Source organism: Sphaeramia orbicularis, chromosome 3, assembly GCF_902148855.1.
Source record: "Sphaeramia orbicularis chromosome 3, fSphaOr1.1, whole genome shotgun sequence".
Lineage (NCBI taxonomy): Eukaryota > Metazoa > Chordata > Actinopteri > Kurtiformes > Apogonidae > Sphaeramia > Sphaeramia orbicularis.
This window is the reverse complement of record NC_043959.1, coordinates 15387731-15413594: the sequence shown is the minus strand read 5'-3', so window position 1 is coordinate 15413594 and position 25864 is coordinate 15387731. Positions and strand designations below refer to the sequence as shown.

At 41.7% G+C, this 25864-nt stretch overlaps 1 protein-coding gene across 4 annotated transcripts in view; it reads left to right on the top strand.

Annotated features, from left to right (window-relative positions):
* Positions 1 to 23913, top strand: part of large2 (LARGE xylosyl- and glucuronyltransferase 2) — a 41284-nt gene extending 17371 nt beyond the window's left edge. For 3 of the 4 annotated variants that reach the window (XM_030121921.1, XM_030121935.1, XM_030121929.1), the window contains 14 exons: positions 6621 to 6828; positions 7748 to 8034; positions 9391 to 9473; positions 9792 to 9915; positions 11695 to 11866; positions 12726 to 12830; positions 12916 to 13028; positions 13429 to 13554; positions 14340 to 14495; positions 14713 to 14876; positions 15058 to 15336; positions 15908 to 16054; positions 16269 to 16464; positions 18373 to 18570. In XM_030121921.1, the coding sequence (XP_029977781.1) occupies positions 6726 to 6828; positions 7748 to 8034; positions 9391 to 9473; positions 9792 to 9915; positions 11695 to 11866; positions 12726 to 12830; positions 12916 to 13028; positions 13429 to 13554; positions 14340 to 14495; positions 14713 to 14876; positions 15058 to 15336; positions 15908 to 16054; positions 16269 to 16464; positions 18373 to 18570 (2253 nt within the window). In that variant the 5' untranslated portion in view covers positions 6621 to 6725. Of the gene's footprint in view, positions 1 to 6620; positions 6829 to 7747; positions 8035 to 9390; positions 9474 to 9791; positions 9916 to 11694; positions 11867 to 12725; positions 12831 to 12915; positions 13029 to 13428; positions 13555 to 14339; positions 14496 to 14712; positions 14877 to 15057; positions 15337 to 15907; positions 16055 to 16268; positions 16465 to 18372 lie in introns of those variants that run through there. The other variant, XM_030121943.1, reaches the window with a different exon arrangement.
* Positions 23914 to 25864: the final 1951 nt, after the last annotated feature.

The window sequence follows — 25864 nt, the reverse complement described above, 5'->3', positions numbered from 1 at the left end:
GTCACTCCGTCTGTCTGTCTGTCTGTCTGTCTGTTTGTCTGTTTGTCCGGATGTTTGTCCGTCTGTGTGCAAAAACTTTGGCTTAAACTGATAGGTCAGGCTGAGGGTTTTCAAATGCGAACACATTGTTATTTTCCTGCTTGTCCTGTACGTCGAATCAACAGGATGTTCATGTGCAGATGGGTATTGGTTTAGTTGGGTATTGGTTTAGTTGGGTACTGGTTTGGTGGGATATTGGTTTAGTTGGGTGTTGGTTTGGTTGGGTACTGGTTTGTTTGGGTACTGGTTTAGTTGGGTATTAGTTTGGTTGGGAATTGGTTTGGTTGGGTACTGGTTTGGTTGGGTACTGGTTTGGTTTGGGTACTGGTTTGGTTGTGTACTGGTTTGGTTGGGTATTAGTTTGGTTGGGTATTGGTTTGGTTGGATACTGGTTTGGTTGGGTATTAGTTTGGTTGGATATTGGTTCGGTTGGGCTAACCCTAACCCCTAACCCATGAATGATTGAATGAGTGAAGTTTGTATTATACATGTTGGTTCTCATGGAGAGATCTGTTGGTTCTGTTGAATCTGTGATCTGGTGGATCTGTTGGATCTGTTGATTCTATCTGGTGGATCTGTGGACTGGGTTTGTTGTAAATAAAATCAAAAACAAAAGACAAATCCAAAAAGTAAAGGTTGACGTTTATGGATCAAATATCTGTGGTTCTGGTTTTAAATCAGTCCAACATCGTTCGTCTGTTCCTGGTGTTGTCGGAGTCGTTTGAACACGTTCCTGAATGTTTTCCACAGTCTGGTCCAAATACCACAGAGGTTGAGTTTCAAACAGACAAAAGACATGAAACTGAACCCATTCACACCATTTACCTCCAAAACAACACAATAAGGTCAGTAACGCCAATGATTCCAACTATTTATTGATTGTTGGTGGGTGAAGCTGATGTGAAGGTCAAAGGTCACAGTAAATAGGACCACTGTGGTTTAGAGAAGCTGTTTTTACCCTGAAACATGAACATTGCATAAATACAGACACTGACTGATGCATATGTGGACATTACAAGGACAAGAAACCAACCAATCCACAATGGACCAGGACTATGGGACATCTGTATAAGGGACATTTGTGTATGGGACATCTGTATATGGGACATCTGTGTATATGTTTATGTATATGGGTTTATTTGTGTGTATTTGTGTTTATGTATTTGCATTTATTTGTGTTTTTATTTGTGTTTAAGTATTTGTGTGTATGTGTGTTTGTGTTTGTGTATTTTTATATTTATTTGTGTGCATTTGTGTGTATTTCTATGAAAACATGGATCTGAAATGTCTTCTCTTTGTTTTCTTTGTTCCTTTCTACTGATGAACGTTTTCTCAGTTTCTGAAGCTCTTTTCCAGTTCACTTCTCTGGTGTGTTTTCTCCTCCTCTGCCTTGGAGGAACATGTATTTGTGTATTTATATATTTGTGTATCTGTACATTTGTGTAGTTGTGTATTTATATATTTATGTATTTGTGTATTTATATATTTGTGTATTCGAGTATGTGTGTAGTTGTGTATTTGTGTATAGTTGTGCTCCTGGCATCTGTTGGACCCAGGTGTTGGACTTGACTCTGTGTTTCAACTCTGTGTTTTGACTCTGTTTTGACTCTTAGTGTTTTGACTCTGTGTTTTGACTCACTGTGTTTTGACTCTGTTTTGACTCTCAGTGGTTTGACTCTCAGTGGTTTGGCTGTCAGTGTTTTGACTCTGTTTTGACTCTTAGTGTTTTGACTCTGTGTTTTGACTCACTGTGTTTTGACTCTGTTTTGACTCTCAGTGTTTTGACTCTGTGTTCTGACTCTGTTTTGACTCAGTGTTTTGACTCACTGTGTTTTGACTCTGTGTTCTGACTCTGTGTTTTGGCTCTCAGTGTTTTGGCTCTCAATGTTCTGACTGTGTTTTGACTCTGTGTTCTGACTCTGTGTTTTGGCTCTCAGTGTTCTGACTCTCGGTGTTCTGACAGACCGTGTCACGGAACGTACAAACACACTCCCACTTCAGTTTACATCCGTTTCTCTTGGATAAAGGAGGAAACATGGCTTTGCTGTTTGATGAAGCTCTGAACTCCTCAGATGAAGCTCTGAACTCCTTAGATGAAGCTCTGAACTCCACAGGTGAAGCTCTGAACTCCACAGGTGAAGCTCTGAACTCCACAGGTGAAGCTCTGAAGTCCACAGATGAAGCTCTGAACTCCAGATGAAGCTCTGAACTCCAGATGAAGCTCTGAACTCCACAGATGAAGCTCTGAACTCCACAGGTGAAGCTCTGAAGTCCACAGATGAAGCTCTGAACTCCTCCGATGAAGCTTTGAACTCCAGATGAAGCTTTGAACTCCAGATGAAGCTTTGAACTCCAGATGAAGCTCTGAACTCCAGATGAAGCTCTGAACTCCACAGATGAAGCTCTGAACGCCACAGATGTTCTGTTGACGGTGGCAGGAGGACATGATGGAGGTCTGGGGGTGTTTTTAGAAGTAGGTTAGTAGAAACCCATCATTCGTCAGACAATAAATCCTCTGTGTATAAATATGAAACCAGGTCTGGGTGGTGTGCACACAGATGAAATGAGAGGTGGCGCTGGGGGGTGGAGCCTTTAATCCACCGCTGCGTCTTTGATGGATCACACAGAGGAATCCTGGAGCAGATTAACCCACGCCTCCTGACCTGAAGGAATCACAATAATGACACTGAGAAACACAACGGGGGGGGGGGGGGGGGGGGGGGGCAGTTTAAGTCCCCGGCTGCTGATGTGACCCAGATAATTGCACATGTACGATAAACTGCCCGACAATAGCTGGTTTAAGAACGAAACGGTGTCGGTTGGTGAGATTAGGATTAAACACCAAGGTTTACAGAAGTTCAGTATTAAAAGAAAGATGGATGGATGGATGATTGATAGATGAATGGATGATGATGGATGGATGGATGGATGGATGATAGATGGGTGGATCATGGATGACGGATGGGTGAGGTTGGATGATTGATAGATGGATGATGGATGGATGATTGTGCAGGCTGATCATACACACCTCTCTAGTGTGTCAAGCGGAATATATTATTACATGTTCCTAGGGGGACTATATTCGGTGTGGGACTCACCGGGGTTTAGTGCAGGCTGCAGCCAGATATATGTGCCTGATGTTAAATAAAAGTTACAGTGAAGCAACTAAAGCTTAACGTCCATTCTGTTGAGTCTACGTCAAAGTGAGTAGAAACAAAATGAAACATCTAGTATCCAGGGTATGGGCAGGCCCTCACCACTCATTGGCTCCTTACAGTAGTGTGACCTGGATCTGATCTGTTACAGATAGTCTGAACAGCACTAATCTGACCCAGACCACTTTCAAATGTGGTCCTAAATCTGATACAGATCTGATATTTTCCAATGTGACTTCAGTCTAAACGTCCAGTTTGCATTTATCCGACCTTTACGTCATTGAAATGCGACAAACTTCACAGTTGTTCATCCCAGGAGGAGAAGTGGAGGAAAACCATATTTCCTTCTGTAAACACAGTGTGTGTCTGCGTGGTCTCGTATTCTGTCAGGACCTCTTTAGTGCATGTGGGTCACTTCAGGGTCACACTCAGCTCAGACTCAAAACTGATAGAAGTCGCATTTAATGTGGAATATGAACCAACACACACACAAAAAAATCAGATTTCACTAAATAATCCGAATAGTGCATTAAGACCTGCTATGGGCGGAGCCTATGTATTGTTTTTCACCGTCACACACCCTGTCTTATAAGATGACCCCTGACTCTGACTCCTCCCATTTCTTCTGACTCGGTAGTGGACACGTGTTCATCGCTTGTTGCTTCTTCACGACAAAATTTCCGAAAAGGCCTAATGGCCTGTTTCCACTACGTGGTATCGGCTCAACTTGGCTCGGCTCGGCCTTTTTTGCGTTTCCAGTACGAAAAAGGACCTGGAATCTGGTACCCAGTACTACTTTTTTGGTATCACCTCCGCCGAGGTTCCAGGACTGGGGACCAGATACTAAAATGTTACGTGTACACACTGCAGACCGCTGATTGGTCAGACAGTTTTCTCTGTGACCCGCCGTTTTACAAAAAACAGATGCGGAAGTGGACAGTAAATATAGCGGTACATTAATCCACATGATAACAGCCCAAAACTACACCATGGTCGGTCGAGGAGATTCAGTCTTTGGTGGCCGATGTAAAAATTCAGACGAGACAACACGCAACGAGCGAGTTTATCAGCAACTCTCTGAGCAGACGACACGGAAGTAATGCGCCGCATCCAGGTACTGTAAAGTCAGTAGTATCTTGTAATGGAAACGCTCTCCAGGAATACAGAGTCGAGCCGAGTCGAGCTGGTCCCACGTAGTGGAAATGCAGCATAAGTAATATTTGGATTTGATCTGTAAACAAACAGACTGCGTTTATGTTGGAGTCATCAATGAAGAAGTTCAGTGTGAGGGAAGTGATTTTGGGGAATAAGCACAGACAGACTAATGGAGTAGAGATTATGAGGGTATGACTGGAGTTAGGGTTAGGATATGACTGGAGTTAGGGTTAGGGTATGACTGGGGTTAAGGTATGACTGGGGTTAGGGTTAGGGTATGACTGGGGTTAGGGTATGACTGGGGTTAAGGTATGACTGGGGTTAGGGTATGACTGGGGTTAAGGTATGACTGGGGTTAGGGTATGACTGGGGTTAGGGTATGACTGGGGTTAGGGTTAGGGTATGACTGGGGTTAAGGTATGACTGGGGTTAGGGTTAGGGTATGACTGGGGTTAGGGTATGACTGGGGTTAAGGTATGACTGGGGTTAGGGTATGACTGGGGTTAAGGTGTGACTGGGGTTAAGGTATGACTGGGGTTAGGGTATGACTGGGATTAGGGTATGACTGAGGTTGGGGTTAGGGTATGACTGGGGTTAAGGTATGACTGGGGTTAGGGTGTGACTGGAGTTAGGGTATGACTGGGGTTAGGGTTAGGGTATGACTGGGGTTAGGGTGTGACTGGGGTTGGACACATTTGAACTAACACCAGTCAGACGCTGCTTTAAAGTACTGCTTTAAACTAGTACTCAATGCTAATAAAACAAAGTTTCTGCTGGAACAAAAGGTGTTGATTTCAACAGTTTCCATTAATATGCATTTAATATTATTATAAAATCATCATCAAACTGTGACAAACTGATGCCACTTTCCTCTAAATTTTAATTAAAGTCATTCTTTAAAAAATGAAATGCATTTTTAATCAAATAAAGACAGGGTGTGTTCTAAATGTTTGTGAAACTGAACCCATTATTGTCCACCTGTAATGTTTGTTTCATGAAGCTGAAGATGTCCATGAGTCGTTTGAACCAAGAGGTAACAAACCTTTTCTAAACATATTTTAAACCATTTTCCTAAACTTGTGCTGACGGACTGTGGCAGACGGACTGTGGATGACGTTGTGCTGAGCGGTGCTGATTTCCATCTGATTGACAGTAGACGTGGTTGTCAGTAGACCAGGGTGAACCCAGAGTGTGGAGGGTCAGAGTGGAGCTGGACTCAGATCAGCCTCAGGGTCAGAGTGGAGCTGCTGCCTCCCTCCTCCCTCCCTCCCTCCCTCCCTCCCCCCTTTCCTTCTATCCTTTTCTTGTTCCCTCCCTCCATCCTTTCCTCCCTCCTCTCCTCCCTCCCTCCATCCACCCTTTCCTTCTTTTCTTTTCTCCCTCCCTCCCTCCTTCCATCCTCTCCTCCCTCCTTCCTCCCTCCATCCTCTCCTCCCTCCTTCCTCTCCTCTCTCCTTCCTCTACTCCCTCCTTCCTCAGCACCTTTCATCTCCTAACCACGTACAGCTCATACGTCAGTTTCTCTAATTAACTCATAAATCATCCAACTCACTCAGACACTTTAAACCTCTGGCACAGCTTCTTCATCTTCATCATTCTCCTCTTCCTCCTCGTCCTCTTCTTCACATCAGCACAAAATCAAAACGAAGCCTCACGAGACTCGACAGCATTTAGAGACAAATGATGTTAAACAATCACAACAGAGAAGAAGAAGAAGAAAGAAGAAAAAAGAAAACTGAACTGAAGGAATTTAATACATTTATGATACATTTATATTAACTGTATACGTTTGCATACGTTTATATTAACTGTCTATGTTTGTATTAACTGTATACATTTATATTAAGGGTTTGGATTCTGGTTCTTTGGTTTGGATGGGTTTGGGTTCTGGTTCTTAGGTTTGGGATCTGGTTTGGAGGGGTTTGGGTCCTGGCTCTTTGGTTTGGATGGGTTTGGGTCCTGGTTCTGGTTCAGTTATAGGGACCCTGGTCATATTCTTGGACTTTTGGGTGGATGTTGAGCCTCTAAACCTTCTGTTTCTTTGTTCTGCTGCTTCATCTCTGACTGTGGCCCAGTTCTGGTTCTTGGGTTTGGATGGGTTTGGGTTCTTTTTTGAATGGGTTTCTGTGTTCCGCTGCTCTGTCTCTGTTCTCGGCCCGGTTCTGGTGTTTAGTCTCAGTTTCCTGTTTTTCGTCATCTAAAGTTCAACCAGTTTCTCCAACATTCGTGGATGTTTGTCAAACTTTACTGTTTTTCTTCTTTTTCCTCCAGATGAAACGATGCTGCAACGACTCGACGAGGGACTGAGCCCAACCTGAACCCCTCCCCCAGCCCCGCCCCCAGACCCCACCCCTCCCCCGGACCCGCCTTCCCATCATGCACCTGCTGCTGTGCCGCGGGCGCCTGAAGCTGCTGCTGGTGTCTGTCACGACAGTCGTCCTGCTCACGTGGCTCTACCTGCTCGCCGGGAACCTAGAAGGTGAGAGGGACCAGAACCAGGACCGGACCAGGACATGACCTTATCTAATCCACCCCAACCAGGACCAGGCCCAGACCCAGACCCAAAGAAAGTCAACCCAATCAGACCAGGACCAGACCCAACTGGACCTAACCTAACCTGATCCAATTTGTCACAGAATCTGTTGGTTTTAAGTGGTTTTAACTCATTTGTAACTGATGAAACATTAAAGGTGGACGTTTGGGTCTTTAAGGGTTAAAGGTGGACGTTTGGGTCTTTAAGGGTTAAAGGTGGATGTCTGGGTCTTTAAGGGTTAAAGGTGGACGTCTGGGTCTTTAAGGGTTAAAGGTGGACGTTTTGGTCTTTAAGGGTTAAAGGTGGACGTCTGGGTTAAATGAGCCGTTGCCGGGGTCGATAGATTTTGCTGTTGGCGTGTCTTTGGATGACATGAGATAGAGGATGGTCATGAAGACAAAGTGTCCTCAGATCCAAACTCAGGTCCATCTGTCCTGGTCTCAGGTTTCATCGTCTCAGTTTCACATCGACCACAGATGGAGGCGCAAGCATTCCCAGAATGCCTCTGTTCAGCTGTGGGTTTGGGACAGACACAAAGACAGAGGACATGAGCAGAAGAAACAGATTTACAATCGTTACAGTCAAATAAGAAAGTCGACAAATTGTAGAAGCTGACGTGGTTTTATTCATAACAGGGATTAAAACTGAAAAGAGTGGATTTAGTGAAGTTTCATAAATAGATAATAAATAAATCAAAGCCTGTTCGTCCACTGTCCCCTGGACATTTGTTCCAGGTCTTTGTCTCCTGGACATTTTCTATGAAACTGAACAAATAAACGTCGCCGTCATAACCTCCCCCCCTTCTCTCTTCCATCTCCGTCCTAACCCACCCACCCCCCATCTCTGTCCTCCGTGTCCTCCTCAGGACGCTCCCTCCTCCTGCCTCCATGTCTGGCCTTCACGCCGTCCTCTCAGGTCCTGGATCGGTCTGTCCTGGAGTCCCGGGTCCGAGAGGTGGAGGAGGAGAACCGGCAGATCCGCCTGCAGCTCAGCCAATCACAGGGTGCCGCCGCCCAGCCACCCGACGGTAACTACGGCAACCAGCAGTGGGGCGCCTCGGCGGACACAGGCCCTGAGGACGGAGACAACACGGCGGAAGACAAGAGCAACCACACCGAGTGTGCCCGCTCGCCCGCCGTCCACAAGTGTGAGGTGAGGACCAATAGGACATGTTTACCCATCATGCATCACTGTGGACATTTGGGTCCATTTTCCTCTTTTTCTGCTTCGTTTAGTCGGCGTTAGTGCATATGGAACTATTTATGGAACAAAGTCTCCGTTTGACAAAGATGATAATGGTAATTTTTTTTAATAAATCATCAGAACACTGAAAAAATTAACTCCTCAAAAATGTCCACTTCAAAAAATGAATTTAAAAACTGTACAGATTCATATTTTTCTGCATAAATATTTGAAACGTCTTCAGTCCTGCTCAAAACCACCAGACATTTAATCATTTCATAAGGATTTGAACCATTTAAATGACAAAAAACATATGTTTTTGACAATCAATGGAATTATTTTGATGCTTTATTTAATTCTTTAGTGGAATAAAAATAATAATGATGGTGACCAGGTGTTTTTCATTCACAATCAACAAAAACTGTTATATGACGAATCCAAAAAGTACTGGACAAAAGCACTTCAATTATTACTTGAGAGCAAATGATTCCAAATAATCTCAGAATAATCTTATATTGTTACATTGATAAAGTTTATTGTAGAATTCATAAAAAAATTGAACCTGAAAAACGGATTTAAGAGCAATAAAATAATACAAAATAAACTTCCCTTAAATACAAAAATGAAAACCTTCAGCAACTTTTGTTTTGCAAAACGTATTGATGTGACTATATTTAATTTAATGTTTATTGAATATTGAACTGTGTAACCCTCCGTACATACTGACACACAGTATTTTTTGTATATATTTTGACCTGTGTAGCCCTCCGTACAAACTGACATACACAGTATTTTTTTAGATATATTTTGAGCTGTGTAACCCTCCGTACGTCATTTATCACCAGTAGAATCCTATCTGTTGTATTTTTGTGTTGTATTTATTGTAAATATTAATAAGTGTTGGATTAAAGGTAGAGGTCAGTGTGTATTTGATGTTGTGTGGATCAAGACTAGACGATGGGATTTTAAAAAGCTGTCTGTAGAGGACTGAGGAGGCTTTTCAGGTGAAGGTTCTGTGGGTTTTTACTGTAAATGAACCTGAGTGGATCCACTGAATCAGATCTGAGTCACTTTGAAGACGTTTTCAGCCTCGAAGCTTCGACTTTTCAAAGACTCCAACATTCAAAGCCTGTGATGTCACAGACTCATTTATATTTAAGGAGATAAATACGAAGCTTCACCTCAGATCTGGGTTTGTCATGTGTCAGCGTGGCCTCAGACGGTTCTGATCTGAGCTGAACTAAAGTGAGCTAAACTACACAACTGCGTTCCCTGTATTGATTGTTAATTATGTTAATTGTATTGACTGTGTTGACTGTGTTGCAGCTCATCCACGTTGCCTGTGTTTGTGCCGGTCACAACGCCAGCAGAGATGTGGTGACTCTGGTCAAATCCATCCTCTTCCACAGGTCAGTGTGTTACCAGGTTTCCACAGGTCAGTGTGTTACCAGGTTTCCACAGGTCAGTCTGTTACCAGGTTTTCACAGGTCAGTCTGTTACCAGGTTTTCACAGGTCAGTCTGTTACCAGGTTTTTACAGGTCAGTCTGTTACCAGGTTTTTACAGGTCAGTCTGTTACCAGGTTTTTACAGGTCAGTCTGTTACCTGGTTTTTCCAGTTTAAACCTCGTAATCTGCTCTTTTGTGTCTTTCATGTCCTTCAGTTTTCGACGCTGTCTCTTCTTTTGTGTCTTTTTTCGCTCTGACTCTGCGTTGGTTGGTTTTTCAGGAGGAATCCTCTTCACTTCCATTTCATCACCGACACTGTGGCCAATCGGATCCTCAGTTCTCTGTTCCAGTCCTGGATGGTTCCTTCGGTCCAGGTCAGCTTCTACGACGCAGACGAGCTCAAGGTAAGAGGACGCCGCCCAGGCCACACCTCCATCATCACACACCACACAAACCACACCTCCATTATCATATGCTGCTTAAACCACACCCCCATCATCACATGCTGCTTAAACCACACCCCCATCATCACATGCTGCCTAAACTACACCCCTATCATCACACACTGCCTAAACCACACCCCCATCATCACACACTGCCTTAACCACACCCCCATCATCACACGCTGCTTAAACCACTCCCCCACCATCACACGCTGCCTAAACCCCACCCCCATTATCATTAATTATAATCACTTCTGTGTAAATCAACATATGTATAAAATAAATCACACTAATACAACATAATAGAGAATGAAAAGGGTTCGAGGGCTGAACCCTGTGGGACTCCTTCAGAGTAGTCCACAACCATCTGGCCCCACATGGACTCTGGTTCTGCTGGTTCTGCTGGATTCAGTCGTCCGTCGTCGTGGATCAGCTGATCTGGTCGGTGTGTGTTTTCTCTCCGGTTGACGGACGAGCGTCGGCAGCAGTGGAATCCACTGACAAAGCATCGCTTGGCCATATTTGCTCCGCCCACTTTGCCTCCTGAACAATAAGTCTTTGTGCCGACGCTCGGAGCTGCACACGCTCACTTTGTTTCTCACTGAATCCTGTTAAAGTGAAGACAAAGTGACTGTGATGCACTCTGTAATCCAATTACTGAGACCGAAGAGGTTTGAAGGAACAGAGTCAACTCACATCAGAGTATTATGGTCTGGAGGGTTTATTTAAACAACAGGAGACCCAGAAATTAACCTATGAAACACTGTGAGTTCAACAGGAGGGTTCTACTGTTGAGTAGAGTTCAACAGGAGGGTTCTGCTATTGAGTAGAGTTCAACGGGAGGGTTCTACTGTTGAGTAAAGTTCAACAGGAGGGTTCTACTGTTGAGTAGAGTTCAACAGGAGAGTTCTGCTATTGAGTAGAGTTCAACAGGAGGGTTCTACTATTGAGTAGAGTTCAACAGGAGGGTTCTACTATTGAGTAGAGTTCAACAGGAGGGTTCTACTATTGAGTAGATTTCAACAGGAGGGTTCTACTGTTGAGTAGAGTTCAACAGGAGGGTTCTACTATTGAGTAGTGTTCAACAGGAGGGTTCTACTGTTGAGTAAAGTTCAACAGGAGGGTTCTACTGTTGAGTAGAGTTCAACAGGAGGGTTCTACTATTGAGTAGAGTTCAACAGGAGGGTTCTACTGTTGAGTAAAGTTCAACAGGAGGGTTCTACTGTTGAGTAGAGTTCAACAGGAGGGTTCTACTGTTGAGTAAAGTTCAACAGGAGGGTTCTACTATTGAGTAGTGTTCAACAGGAGGGTTCTACTATGTAGTCATGAAGAACATTCTGGATGTTGCAGCTCTAGGGTTAGATTAGATTAAATTAAATTACATTAAAATAATAAATAAATAATGTGCAATGTATTGCATCAGCAGCAGAACCTGTTTTTGTCCAGTTGTGTTTTTTCATCTCAGGTCTAAAAACCCTTAAATCCTTGGGTGAGTAAAAACCCTTAAATCTTTGTGTGAGTAAAAACCCTTAAATCCTTGCCTAAGTGTTTCCTCAGTTTTAATATGAACATGTTCAAATGGATCCATTAAAGGCATCAACACCACATGACGACAGGGGGTCACATGTTCTGTCACATGTTCTGTCATCTGGTTTGGGTTCTGTTCTTTGTTTTATGTTTGCTTTCTTTTCTTCTTTTCTTTTCTTGTTGGCATCACCGTGTCTCCTCCCCCTTTTCCAGTCGGAGGTTTCGTGGATCCCCAACAAACACTACTCAGGTATCTACGGTCTGATGAAGCTGACACTGACCAAAGCGCTGCCCGCCCACCTGTCCAAGGTCATCGTCCTCGACACCGACATCACCTTCGCCACCGACGTCGCAGAGCTGTGGGGAATCTTCCGGAAGTTCACCGGTGAGTCCAACTGCGTTAACGATCAACCCCGATCGATGGGTTTGATCCACAAACAGGTTTATGTACGAACATTTAACAGAAACAGGAACAGGATGTATGAGTTTATTTAATACGTGTTAGCGCCACATATGATAATAAAAACACTGTCACTACCAGAATAAAGGCGTAAAATATCCAGAAAAAAACTGTTATTTTATGAGAATAAAGTCGTAATTTAAAAACAAGCAGAAAAAACATCCTAATTTCCAGAATACAGTTGTACCCACTGGTTCTACAACATAGAACTGGAACATTCTGTGACGTTCTACTTTCATTTGAGGTTTACGCACAAAGGCCAAATACTGAGCCTATTAGCCCCACCCACTAAATACTGAGCCTGTTAGCCCTGCCCTCCAAATACTGACCCTATTAGCCCCACCCACCATCAACACATTAGCATTAGTTGGACTTTGAAGACAGTTCGCACACATTTGGGTTTGTTTTGAACTGAAGAAGAAACGAACAGATTTGGATTAAATGACTGAACTGACCGAAGTCTTACAATTTATAAATTATGACTTTTTATTGTACTTTTGCAAATTTATTTTCAAAATATTACGACTTTAACCTCATAAAAGTACTACATTATTTTCATTAAATTATGAGTTACTTTAAAACTACAACTTTATTCTCATAATATTACGACTCTATTCTCGTAGCGATAAGTGTTTTTATTTTTCCGATGTTTTGCTAACACACCATTGTTGTTTATTTATATCATTCATAAGATACCTTTACCTGCAGTCAGTACTCAGGGGTTGAAGGCCACACTAACAGACTGGACTGATCCAAACTGCTGCTGATTGGTTGTTTGTTCCAGATAAACAGGTGATTGGTTTGGTGGAGAACCAGAGCGACTGGTATCTGGGAAACCTGTGGAAAAACCACAAACCGTGGCCGGCGCTGGGACGAGGCTTCAACACAGGTAACATAATGCCGCCACATAATCCTCATTATCCTCATCATCAACGGCAGTGTAAAGTGACGTCCAGGTGTTGTGGTGCTTTCAGGTGTCATCCTGCTTTACCTCGACCGTCTGAGGAAGATGGGATGGGAGCAGATGTGGAGGCTGACGGCGGAGAGGGAGCTGATGAGCATGCTCAGTACGTCTCTGGCGGATCAGGTGAGTTTTTTGATTTTTTTTAAACTACGACTTTATTCCCATAATATTGTGAAAATAACATCGTAATTTAAAAGCAGGAGGAAAACAACCATAATTCTGCAGCGCATTAAAACAAGGCATGAGTGAGTGAACAAGCTGTCTGTGTCTGTCTGTCTGTCTGTGTCTGTCTGTCTCTCTGTGTCTGTGTTGTCTCTGTCTTTCTGTTTGTTTGTCTGTCTGTGTCTGTCTGTCTGTCTCTGTGTCTGTCTCCATGTCTGTCTGTGTGTCTGTGTCTGTCTCTGTATCTGTGTCTCTGTGCCTGTCTGTCTGTGTCTGCCTCTGTGCCTGTCTGTGTGTTTGTCTGTATCTGTGTCTCTGTGTCTGTCTGTGTCTTTGTCTCTGTCTTTGTGTCTGTGTTCAGGACATTTTCAACGCCTTCATCAAACAGAACCCGGTCCTGGTCCATCAGTTGCCCTGTTTCTGGAACGTCCAGCTGTCTGACCACACCCGCTCCGAGCAGTGTTACACCGAGGTGTCCGACCTCAAGGTCAGTCTGTCCACCTGTCTGTCTGTCCACCTGTCTTTACTTGTGTTTGTTTACTTGTGTTTACTTGTGTTTGTTTACTTGTGTTTGTTTACCTGTGCTTGTTTACCTGTGCTTAGTTATGTTTGTTTACTTGTGCTTGTTTACCTGTGCTTACTTATGTTTGTTTACTTGTGCTTGTTTACCTGTGCTTGTTTACCTGTGCTTAGTTATGTTTGTTTACTTGTGCTTGTTTACCTGTGCTTAGTTATGTTTGTTTACCTGTGCTTGTTTACCTGTGCTTAGTTATGTTTGTTTACTTGTGCTTGTTTACCTGTGCGTACTTATGTTTGTTTACTCGTGCTTGTTTACCTGTGCTTATATTTGTTGACTTGTGTTTGTTTACCTGTGCTTACTTATGCTTGTTTACCTGTGCTTATGTTTGTTGACTTGTGTTTGTTTACCTGTGTTCGTTTACCTGTGCTTACTTATGTTTGTTTACTTGTGCTTGTTTACCTGTGCTTATGTTTGTTGACTTGTGTTTGTTTACCTGTGCTTGTTTACCTGTGCTTATGTTTGTTGACTTGTGTTTGTTGACCTGTGCTTATGTTTGTTGACTTGTGTTTGTTTACCTGTGCTTGTTTACCTGTGCTTATGTTTGTTGACTTGTGTTTGTTTACCTGTGCTTACTTATGCTTGTTTACCTGTGCTTATGTTTGTTGACTTGTGTTTGTTTACCTGTGTTTGTTTACCTGTGCTTAGTTATGTTTGTTTACTTGTGCTTGTTTACCTGTGTTTACTGAGGTCAGGTGATCCACTGGAATTCTCCAAAGAAGCTTCGAGTGAAGAACAAACACGTTGAGTTCTTCAGGAACCTTTACTTGACCTTCCTGGAGTACGACGGGAACCTGCTGAGACGAGAACTGTTCGGATGTCCAAGTCCAGCCAGCCCACAGAGTGTCCAGGTGAGACAGTCCACAGAGTGTCCTGACTGGACAACAAAATGAGGACAATTCAAAACAACAAACACAAAGATGTAATAGATTCAAAGTCTTCAATTAGAACCGAACATTTACTCAGGTTTATGTTCTTAGAGCTAATGATGCTGATGCAGATGTCACAGTTTATGTCCAAACCTGACCAAAGCATTGTCTTTCTGTCCTCCTTGTCTTCTGTCCTCAGCTGCAGTCTGCTCTGGAGGAACTGGATGAAGATGATCAATGTTACGACTTCCGAAGGGAGCGTCTGACCATTCACCGTGTCCACCTGTATTTCCTGCAGTACGAGGACACGCCCACTGAGGACGGCACTGACATCACTCTGGTGGCTCAGCTCTCCATGGACAGGTGATGTCTGGTCCGACCAATCAGCTGCAGAGCATGACACTTGGCACCGAAAAACAAACAGACAGGAAAAGAATTCATGTCGTCTTCCAAACCTCGTCTGCAGATGTTGGACTCTTTCTGGTCCTTGTCCGTCCCTGGTGTCCAGTCTCATGGTTCTGTTGTGTCTGTCTCTGGTCTTCAGGCTGCAGATGTTGGAGGCCATCTGTAAACACTGGGAGGGGCCTATCAGCCTGGCGCTCTACATGTCGGACGCCGAAGCCCAGCAATTCCTCCGTTACGCTCAGGCCTCTGAGGTCCTCAAGAACCGCAAGAACGTTGGGTACCACGTGGTCTACAAGGAGGGCCAGTTCTACCCGGTCAACCTGGTCCGGAACGTGGCCCTGAAGAACGCCAACACCCCCTACGTGTTCCTGACCGACGTGGACTTCCTGCCCATGTACGGCCTTTACGACTACCTCAGGTGAGACCAGAACCTGAACCTGAACCTAAACCTGAACCTGAACCAGAATCTAAACCTAAACCAAACCTGAACCAGAATCTGAACCAGAACCAGGGACCTCCTGTTCATCTGTGGTTCATGTTCCTGTTAAACTGATTCAGTTCAGACTCTGTTGTTCAGTCTAGGTCCATTGTCCACAGTGGGTCCAGATGCACATTATTACAGTGACCCTGGAGCAGATGAATGTTGGTCACATGTTCGTGGGCATCGCCCTCTTCTCCTAGTTTTTCTTCTTTTGCTCCATTTAATAAATGATCCAAACACAAACTGAGTCTGGTGTAAATGGAATAAACCAGTTACAGATGCCAGTGGATTCAACCTGGAGGAGAACGGAGGAGTGGAACCACGACAGTGGGTTCCACCAATCAGTGTTCTTCAGCAGACAGCCCTGCCCCCAAGAATTCCAAGAACCTGAAAAGTCCGATAGGAAAGTTTGGATGGTTTTCCAGAATCCAGAGTAAAGTTAACGTTGGTGGGAAAGGGTCTGTCCAGTCTGGTGTCCACAGTGTCTCATTAGTGTCGTTGTTTCCAGGAGGTCTGTGGTGCAGATGGACATGTCTAACACAAAAAAGGCTCTGGTGGTTCCTGCTTTTGAGACATTGAGGTATCGTCTGTCCTTCCCCAAATCCAAAGCTGAGCTTCTCTCCATGCTGGACATGGGGACACTGTACACCTTCAGGTAGGACACTGTATGTCCACAGTCTGTCAACAGTCTGTGTCCTCTGACATCACTTATTTTTATGTCTGAACTCAATATTCAGATCAAATATGATTTTGTTTGTATTTTTTATTCGTTTTGGTTTCGTTTTATTTTCGTGTTGAACTCGATGTTGGTTCTTCTCAGATTTGTCTTCAGTCCAACAGCTTTTTGACGGTTCGGTTCTGGTTCTCAGGTATCATGTGTGGCCCAAAGGTCACGCTCCCACTAACTATGCTAAATGGCGAACAGCCACGACGCCCTATAAGGTGGAGTGGGAGCCGGACTTTGAACCGTACGTGGTGGTGAAACGCGACTGTCCTGAGTATGACCAGCGCTTCGTCGGCTTCGGATGGAACAAGGTGTCGCACATCATGGAGCTGGACGCACAGGTACCATCAAATATTTAAACTAATAAAACATGGAAAATTTAAGAACAACACAACAAGACAAACTAAGATAGCACTAAGCTAATGCTAAGCTAACACTAAGCTAGCACTAAGCAGATCCAACATTTGAAGAATTATTTATTTACCCCTAAAACTCACTGAAGGACACACAGAACAATAAAGGTCACATGACTTTACCATCGTGTTCATTTTTCAAAAAACATTTACAGTTTTATGTTGATTTTTGTTTTTGCTTATTTTTTTTTATTAACATTCTCCATTACTTTGTCCACTTGTATTTTTTTCGTGGTAATTTTTTTGTTACTTTTTGTTCATTTTCATCATTATTTTGTTAATTTTCTTTGTGTTTTTAGTAGGGGTGGGCAAGTTAACGCGTTATTACCGCGTTAACGCATTCATTAAATAACGCTGACAATTTTTTTTATTTCACGTTAACGCCGTTTTATTATTGTTCTGCCTTTCAAGCAAGTCTTAGTTGATTTATACATACGGACTCTTATTTTGAAACTCATGCTTTTATTTTGCCGGTCCACACACCGGTGCTGTGTGTATGTGCAGCTGAGAGGAGAAAACCGGCGAACTTTACAAGTAATGCTGATGTTTAAGCTAATTTGTTTATGCAAGCAGTCGGAGATGGGTTGCTAATTCTTTATGCAGGCTCATGCTAAGTTTATGTAAATTCATTGGTTGTGTTTAGGTCTAATATGTCAGCCTTTGAACTAACCTTTACTCATTTATGATGTGAATGTTGTATTAGCAGTCATTTTATCTCGATGCTAACTTGAATGGGAAAATCCATAGACACGCTAACGATTAGCATTTACAGGTTAATTAAACATTTACAACGTCTTTTTATTCAGCAACAAAGGCTCACATCAGAGATATTTGATACTATTCATTCTTACAACAACTGAACATAAAATACTCACAGGCAAACGTTTTTGGGGCCATACAAACAAGAGTGAAAGAAACATGTCTGTTAGTTCTATGTCCGAACTAACTATAGTAACACGGAAAGGACAAAACATATGGTAGTGCAGCTTATTCTGACCACTTCAGGGCCCCTTTTGCTTGCTTTGAACAACTGAACATCACATATTATTGGGCTTATTAGTACTGATTAATGGGCTTAAGACTCCTGTCAATCACTCACAACTGTAAATACACTGGTGGGGACATAAACATATGTAAAAGTAGTGGTTTTTTACATGGACATTTTAATTTTAAATGTCTTCAGATGGTGGGGTTGAGAGGGACACAGTTGTTTGGAAGCACTGACGTGCAATTATTTTTATCACCGGAGTACTTCCAGTCTGGAATATCACTGAAAGGCAATACATGCTGTTGATGCACCCCCCCCACACACACACACAACAACTATGCGATTAATCGCGATTAATCGCAGAAAGCCATGCAATTAATCGCGATTAAAAATTTTAATTGCTGCCCACCACTAGTTTTTAGTCATTTGTCAAATATTGTCAGAAAATCTGCAATTTTGTACATTTTTATTAATTTTATTGATTATTTTATTCATTTCTTTTAACTTTTGTTCATTTTCTCAATGTTTTTGTTCAAATTCTTTATTATCTCCGTGTTTTCTCCTTTTATTGATTATTTTACAAATTTTTTCATGTTTTTCATTCTTTATTAACTTTCTTGAACTTTTTTTTTTTTTTCATATTTTTGGTTCAGGTTCTTGAAAACTTTCTTGGTGATCTGATGCGTTTTCCTGTTGTTTTCTGATCGTACTTTAGTTTTATATGAATGAATCTTCTTTTGTCGATGCTAATCCACTGGTTCCCCTGGTTCCACTGGTCTATGTTGTGCTGAACGGACCAGGGTTCACAGGTGAACCCTCTAACCTTTGGTTCTGTGGTTCTGTTCCAGGAGTACGACCTGATGGTTCTCCCCAACGCCTTCATGATCCACATGCCTCACGCTCCGAGCTTTGACATCTCCAAATTCCGCTCCAGCCCCAGTTATCGCCACTGTCTGAACACGCTGAAGGACGAGTTCCACCAGGACCTGTCCAGGAAGTACGGTTCCGCTGCCCTCAAGTACCTCACGGCCCAGAGGAACATGTAGAACCGGGACCATGAGCTCCAGTGGGGCCTCGTCCTCCGGTCCGTCAGAGTCTTGGACTGACGCAACTGAGATGCCGGTGTCTGGACGGCGTCCTCGAACTGACCGCCGCTGTCGGGTCGGTTTAGCTTTAAGGTCCCAGTGACGAGGAGGTTCTCAGTGTTTGTTCTGATAATCAGGGCTGTTCCTCCAGAAGATACGAAGAAGCGTTAGCAACTGGAACCAGCGCCGACCGGTGGAACGGACTCAGATCAAAGCCTTATCATTTCAACCGTATTTAAGGATATTTAGGTTTTTTCAATCGGTACCAATGAATACGAACCTTTGACATGAACACGTGTTTGATTCAAACTTTATTTTTCCTTCGTATATTTTCGACCTCATGTCCCGAACACCGCCCTCTGGCTTCAGGGATGTGAACTGAGTGCGTGCAAGTGCGTGGGTGGGTTTTCTGTCTTCAACACGTTTCCTGTTCGTCATCTGCATGTTTACATTTGCACTAAAGCGTCTTTTCACGTCTGGAAACAGATGATCCTCGTCTGAATCCACTGATGGATTATTGATGGATTATTGATCGGTTCCGACCGACTGGGACCAACCGAACCTGTGACTGATTTGATTCATTTCCTTTTTCTTGTCCAGTCACTGGATGTTGGATGTTACTGTGTCCACATGTGATCCGCGTCCATAAGGAATCATAGGACGTTCATCTCAGTTTCACATGTGATGGAGGAACATTTTCAAAGAATACACCGTTTTATTCAACACTGCATTGAACGGGTTTTATTTACCAGGAACAAAATTAAACCTAAAAACAAAACCATTTATGTCCCGAAAATAAAAACAGACTTTAAATGATAGAATATATAATGATATAATTAACATTTGATTAAAGGTACTCGGACAGAACTGTGCACACGTCTTCAGCCCCCGTTATATGAAATGTTTTAGTTGAAGTTTGAATGTGAACACAAGGATTAATGAGGTTCTGCATTAATAAATAAACTAGAACAAACACAATATGTAATAAGCATTAAAATCATATAGAATAGAAGTTAAATGGGATCATCACAACAGAGAACATGATTAAAGAACCCTGGTTTAAGTTCTACGACAGAGTAAGAAAATAAAAACACAAGTCACTACGAGAATAAAGTCATATTATTATGAGAATAACGTCGTAATTTAAAAAACAGGTGTAAAAATATAACAGTTTACCAGAATACAGTGGTACCCACTGGTTCCATAATGGAGAACTGGAACATTCTGTGAGGTTCTACTTTCATTTGGGGTTTACGCACAAAGGCCAAATACTGAGCCTATTAGCCCTGCCCACCACCAACACATTAGCATTAGTCGTCCGCTCCAACAGAAGTGAAAGTTGATGCTTCGTTTGTTGCATTCGCTGTAACTGGAAACTGTCATCAACAAGGATTAAGGCTTAAGATCTAAAAATGAGGACTTTATCGCATTATTGAGAATTTATTTACAAAATATTGCAATTTAAATCTCATAAAAGTGCAACATTATTTTCTTTAAATTTTGAGATTTTTTTGTTTTATTACGACTTTATACTCATAAAATTACAGGTTTTATCTCAATATTTTATGACCTTATTCCTGTAGTGACAGTGTTTTTATTTTCTTACGTGGGGCTGATACGCGTCGTAAATTTATGACTAAATTGTTTCAGAAAAATTCCTGTCGACTCCAGAGTTGAATATTCAGATCAAATCCTGTCGGAGGCTTTAGTTTAAATCCATCTTGTCTGAATAAAGAGGCTCATGTGTGTTCAGTAGAACCTGTAGAACCCACATGTAGAACCTGAAGGCTCCTTTACTCTACATGTCCAGAATCTGTGGGAGAACCACCTGGAACCACAGGGGGCAGAGTGGAGACATCTGAAGTCAGTATTTACACAAACAGTCAAACTGTACAGAGAATCTACTGACCAGTTTAGGACAACCAACACCAATGTCTGCACCAGTAAGACTCTGCTTTCATCTTCTCCTTTTTCTTCTTCTTCTTCTTCTTCTCTTTCATCATCTTCTTTTTCTTCTTCATTGGTTTTGTTCTTTCAGAGTGGCGCCCTCTGGTGGACTGATGGATAAGCACAGAATGATTCTTATTCTGTCTTCTGCAAACACAGAGGAATCTTTTTCTCGTCTCAGGGCTTTGACAAAACAACATCATCCAGCCAGAATTTTTTTCTCGTCCAACAACTATTGCGTGATTGGTCAGAAATTTGAAGTGGGTGTGGCATAAACATGGAGCCTTAAATGAGCCCTAAGACATTTGCACAGTTCAATAAACCAACAACCAAAAGGAACTAATCCATGGTGATGCACAGTTTAACGGAGGAATTTCAGGGTTTTCAAAATTTTATTTTACAAATTTTTTAAAATTTGAAATCAGACAATTTTTCAGATTTTACTGATTTTTTTTGTCTTTTTCCAAAACTATTAATTCGATTTAACAGAAAAACCTGCGACCAGATTGAAAGTTAATACTTGACCTGAATAATGTTTGACCCAAAAAACAATTAATTTAGTTTAATCTATTTTCATTTATCTTAAATTTAGAATTCTACAGGAACCTCTGGGTGGGCAAGAGGGGCGGGGTTATTGGTAAGCTCCACCTACTTTTCCACTGGATCTAGTTGTGAATAAATGATGAATCCAGGTTTGGAGCTGTAGATCAATCACTTCTAGGTTATTGATTATATATAAATAAATGGATCCATTTGAAGTTTCTCAGTTGATGTTTTGATTGAACATTAATCTGCGACTTTTCCGCGTTCATGTTTTTATTAAACCAGTTCATGTTAGACCTGAATCCACTTTAAACCCCCACACACCCGTTTTAAAACCAAACCCAGACTCTTCAGACCCAGGTTTCCTGGGTTCATGTCCATGTTCAGCTGTTTTTTATATTAAATTAAACATATTCAACTAAAGGATCTGATCCTGTTTCATACATTTATGATCAAAGATGAAGGGTTTTAGGCACGATTTAGGAACGGAGATGAAAAAGGAAAGTTCATTCACACATTTAATTTAGTTGTATCATCTGATGGTTTTTCGTGTTTGCTTGGTCTGAATCTGTTTTTTAGTCACATTTTATTTCCTGTTTTGTCAAAAACCCTCAGATGTTCCTTTAATTCTTCTAGAAAAGCTTCATGTTTTCAGTTTCTTCAGCTCTGCTTTTCCACTTCCTGGTGACGTTTCTTTGTCTTTGATCAAGTTTTTGGGCAGCAGCTGACGCTGAAGCTGACGCTTCTGTTTTAGGTCGTTGATGTGCGTTTCAGCTTCGTTCACATGAGTCTGTTCTCATTCTCCGATAAAACGGATCCTTTTTTCCATTTGATCAAACCTTTTTTCTCCACAGTTTAATGTTTCATCTTCTTCTGTTTCCTGCAGAGTTTCATGTTCCCGTCGATGCCTCTTTAATGTCAGTACTTCACTGATGCATTGTGGGTATTCTGATGGTTAGTACTCCATCCAGTGCAGGTGTGTCTGTTGTAGTCTGTGGTTCTTGGATCTTAAACTGTGCATTGGTTTGGTTTTTGGAAGTGCTTTGTGTTTGGTTCAGGCCCATAAACTTCTGTCTCTGATACATGTTTGTTTTTTTTCAGTTGAACTCGAAGTGAATGAATTAGTTTTAAACTGAGGTGATGACATCATTAAAAAACTGAGGTGATGACATCATTAAAAACTGAGGTGATGACATCATTAAACAGTTTGACTCCAGTTACAGAGAAGCTTTTCATCAGTACTAATCCTAGTTATCCAATCATCTTTAATCTGACTGTTAATGGCATCAGTAACAGGAAACCAGCTGATGTTTACGACTGTGTTAGCGCCACAAACAAACAAACAAATACTGTCACTACCAGAATAAAGTCATCAAATATTCAGATAAAACCTGTGATTTAATGAGAAGAACTGCAGGTTGAACATCTGAGGTTTGAGTTCAACATTCAAACTGGAAACAAACAAACATCTACGGTGGTGCATTAGTGTCGTAAAGTATGCAGATAAAACCTGTCATTTAATAAGAATAAAGTCAAATACAAAAATAGTCCAAATTTTAACAGAATACAGTCATAATATTATGAGAATAATGTCGTCATATTTCAACAATAAAGCCATAATATTAGCAGAATAACATCATAATTTATAAACAGGTGGAAAACTATCCTAATGTACTCTTCAGTCAGTTCATCCAATAAAGAGGAAATTTGATCGAATCTGTTTAGTTCATAGGATAAAACAAACCCAAATGTGTGCAAACTGTCTTCAAAGTCTGACTAATGCTAATGTGTTGATGGTGGGCGGGGCTAATAGGCTCAGTATTTGGCCTTTGTGCGTAAACCCCAAATGAAAGTAGAACCTCACAGAATGTTCCAGTTCTCCATTATGAAACCAGTGAGTATGACTGTATTCTGGTAAAATTCTGCCTCTTTTCGTATTTGACTTTATTCTCATTAAATTAAAGGTTTTATCTCCATATTTTATGACACTAATGCGCCACCGTAGCTGTTTGTTTGTTTGTTTTAATGTTGAACTCAAACCCCAGATGTTCAACCTGCAGTTCCTCTTCTGTCCACCGGAGGCTCCAGTTAGTCCATCTTCATGGACCCATAAAATGTCTGACTTTCAGCAGAACAAACACATATGAGATATGAGTTCTGGAGTGTTGGATTAAAATCAGATGATCTGAGACATGTAGGACTGAAAACGGTTTGACTTTTGGATCAAAGCGTTAAGTCGTTGGTCGACAGTTCAGATCGGAAAGAAGTACTGACAAACTGATTGGGTTTTGGTCCCAGGGCCCACGTCTAGGTCCAGGGCCCAGGTCTAATTCCAGGTCCAGGGCTCAGGTCTAGGTCCAGCTCCAGGGTCCAGGTTCAGGTCTAGGGCGGACCCACTCCATCATTCACTGTTTCGCAGTGTTTGTTGAACCAGGTTACAGCTGCACTAGTGCCCCCATGTAGACTGGAGGACGTCCTGGTCCACTCAGGAGCACCTGCCCCGTGACACCTGCTGGTAGAACCTGGTACTGGTCCGGTTTGGGCTTCATGGTGTCGTCTCTGCAGCTTCATCCACTGGTTTGACTGGGTTTAATGTAGTTTTATATGGAACTGAAAGTGAAGCTTTGACCACGAAACTCTGCAGAAAACAGAACAATTATAGTTCAAACTGAACTCATGTCTTTGTCCTCATTAGTCCCTTTGGTCCATCGTCCATCTGAGCTAAATTGTTCCCATATTTATATAAATGTGTTCCAAACAGAAGTGTGTAATGTTGGTTTTTCCATTCAATCCCAAATGTGCTGATTAGTTTCTTTCTTCTGGTAGATGTCAGTAGAAGTCATTCCATAAACATGAACAGAAATCTGTGTTGCTTTGAATCTAGAATGCTCAGTCCCCCTCTATCTCCTACTAAATTTTAAAATGATATGGTTTCCTGGTGTGTCCACACATGCACACACATTTGGGTGCAACTCTTCTTCTTCTCTTGTTCTAACATCCATCAACATCTGTTTGTTTTGGTCATGTGACTCTAGTTGGACTCAAAGGTCTTTCCATTACAGTTTTGGGTCATATACCAATTTAACTATGAAAAAAACACCTCTAACAACAACAACTATTCAGAGAAAAACTACAGTTTGGGTCAAACTGTCATTTTTTCATTAATCACATTTATATGAACAGTTTAATTCAGTTAATTAGAGGGAAAATGGAAAACAGACTAATGACACGAGTCCAGAATGAGGGTCTGAAATGTGATGATGCTGATGGGCGTGTCATGTGACCTCGTCCATTGACTGTTGATTGTGTCCATGCCAGTGCCTTTGCTGTCAAACTGGATATTGATTGTACTGTTGAAGCGACGGCGGCGTCTATTTATTATTGTCAACTCAAATCAATCATATTTTTCTATGTCAGTGCTTTAAATAAATTTGCCCTTTTTTTATCCTCTGGTCGTCTTCCTCTTTTCCTCTTTTCTTCTTTTGCTCTCGGTGAAATCAGGTTTGGGGTTAAATAAATAAAACAGTACCTGACCTTTGACCAACGCCAGTTATAAAAATATCGGAATTTCCAGAATACAGTTGTACCCCCTGGTTCCATAATGGGGAACTGGAACATTCTGTGCTGTTCTACTTTCATTTGGGGTTTACGCACAAAGGCCAAATACTGAGCCTGTTAGCCCCACCCATCAAATATGAAGCCTATTAGCCACGCCCATCAAATACTGAGCCTATTAGCCCCACCCACCAAATACTAAGCCTATTAGCCCCGCCCACCATCAACACAGCAGCAGTCGAAGGACTTTGAAGACAGTTTGCACATGTTTGGGTTTGTTTCATCGTAAGATTTGGTGGTCTATAGATTGTTTTTTGGTGGTTTATAGGTGGTTTTTGGGTGGTTTATAGGTGGTTTTTAGGTAGTTTATAAGTAGTTTATGGGTGGTTTATAGGTGGTTTTTGGGTGGTTTATGGGTGGTTTTTGGGACGTTTAAAAAAAAAAAAAAGAAAAAGAATTTTCACCAGCTTTTCCCAAAATGTAGCCATTTCTTTTCTGGATCACTGCCAATCAATAAATCAAATTTGGTATGAATTAAACCAATAGTTTTGCTGCTAGAGTGTTAACAAACAAAGACACAAACAAACAAACTACACCAAAAACAATAGCCCTTGCCTCCCCTTCAGGGGGCGGAGTAATACTTGAAGCCAAATGAACCAATGCACTGATATTTATCCCATAATATAAAACTGTATTCTGATATTAGTCATTATTGTTTTGTTAGAAAAGAAACACCTGGATTCACAGACTTTGGTTCATTAGTGGATGAGTTAGTTCATTATGAGGATAACCTTATGTAAAACATGGTGCAGATGAAAAAAGGATCAAGTGGAGGAGGAGGAGGAAGAAGAGAAGGAAGAAAAGGAAAAAGAGGAGGACCCTTTCCGCTGAATCCCTGTGGTTGACAAATATCAGTCGTTAAATCTGAAGAAAACTTCAACAGAAACATGAAAAACAAAACAAAAAAACAAACAAACAAGAGTTAGACTCAGTCAGGATTAAATGTAAAATAAAAAGACAACATTTGATCAGTTAGTTTAGTCAAATTAGTTATTTAAATTGTTTTGTTCATGTTGTTTTGTTGATTATTTTATTCTTTTGTTCATTATTTTTTCTTTTGTTGATTATTTTGTTGATTTTGTTGGTTATTTTGTTCATTTTGTTGATTATTTTGTTCATTTTGTTGGTTGTTTTGTTTATTTTGTTGTTT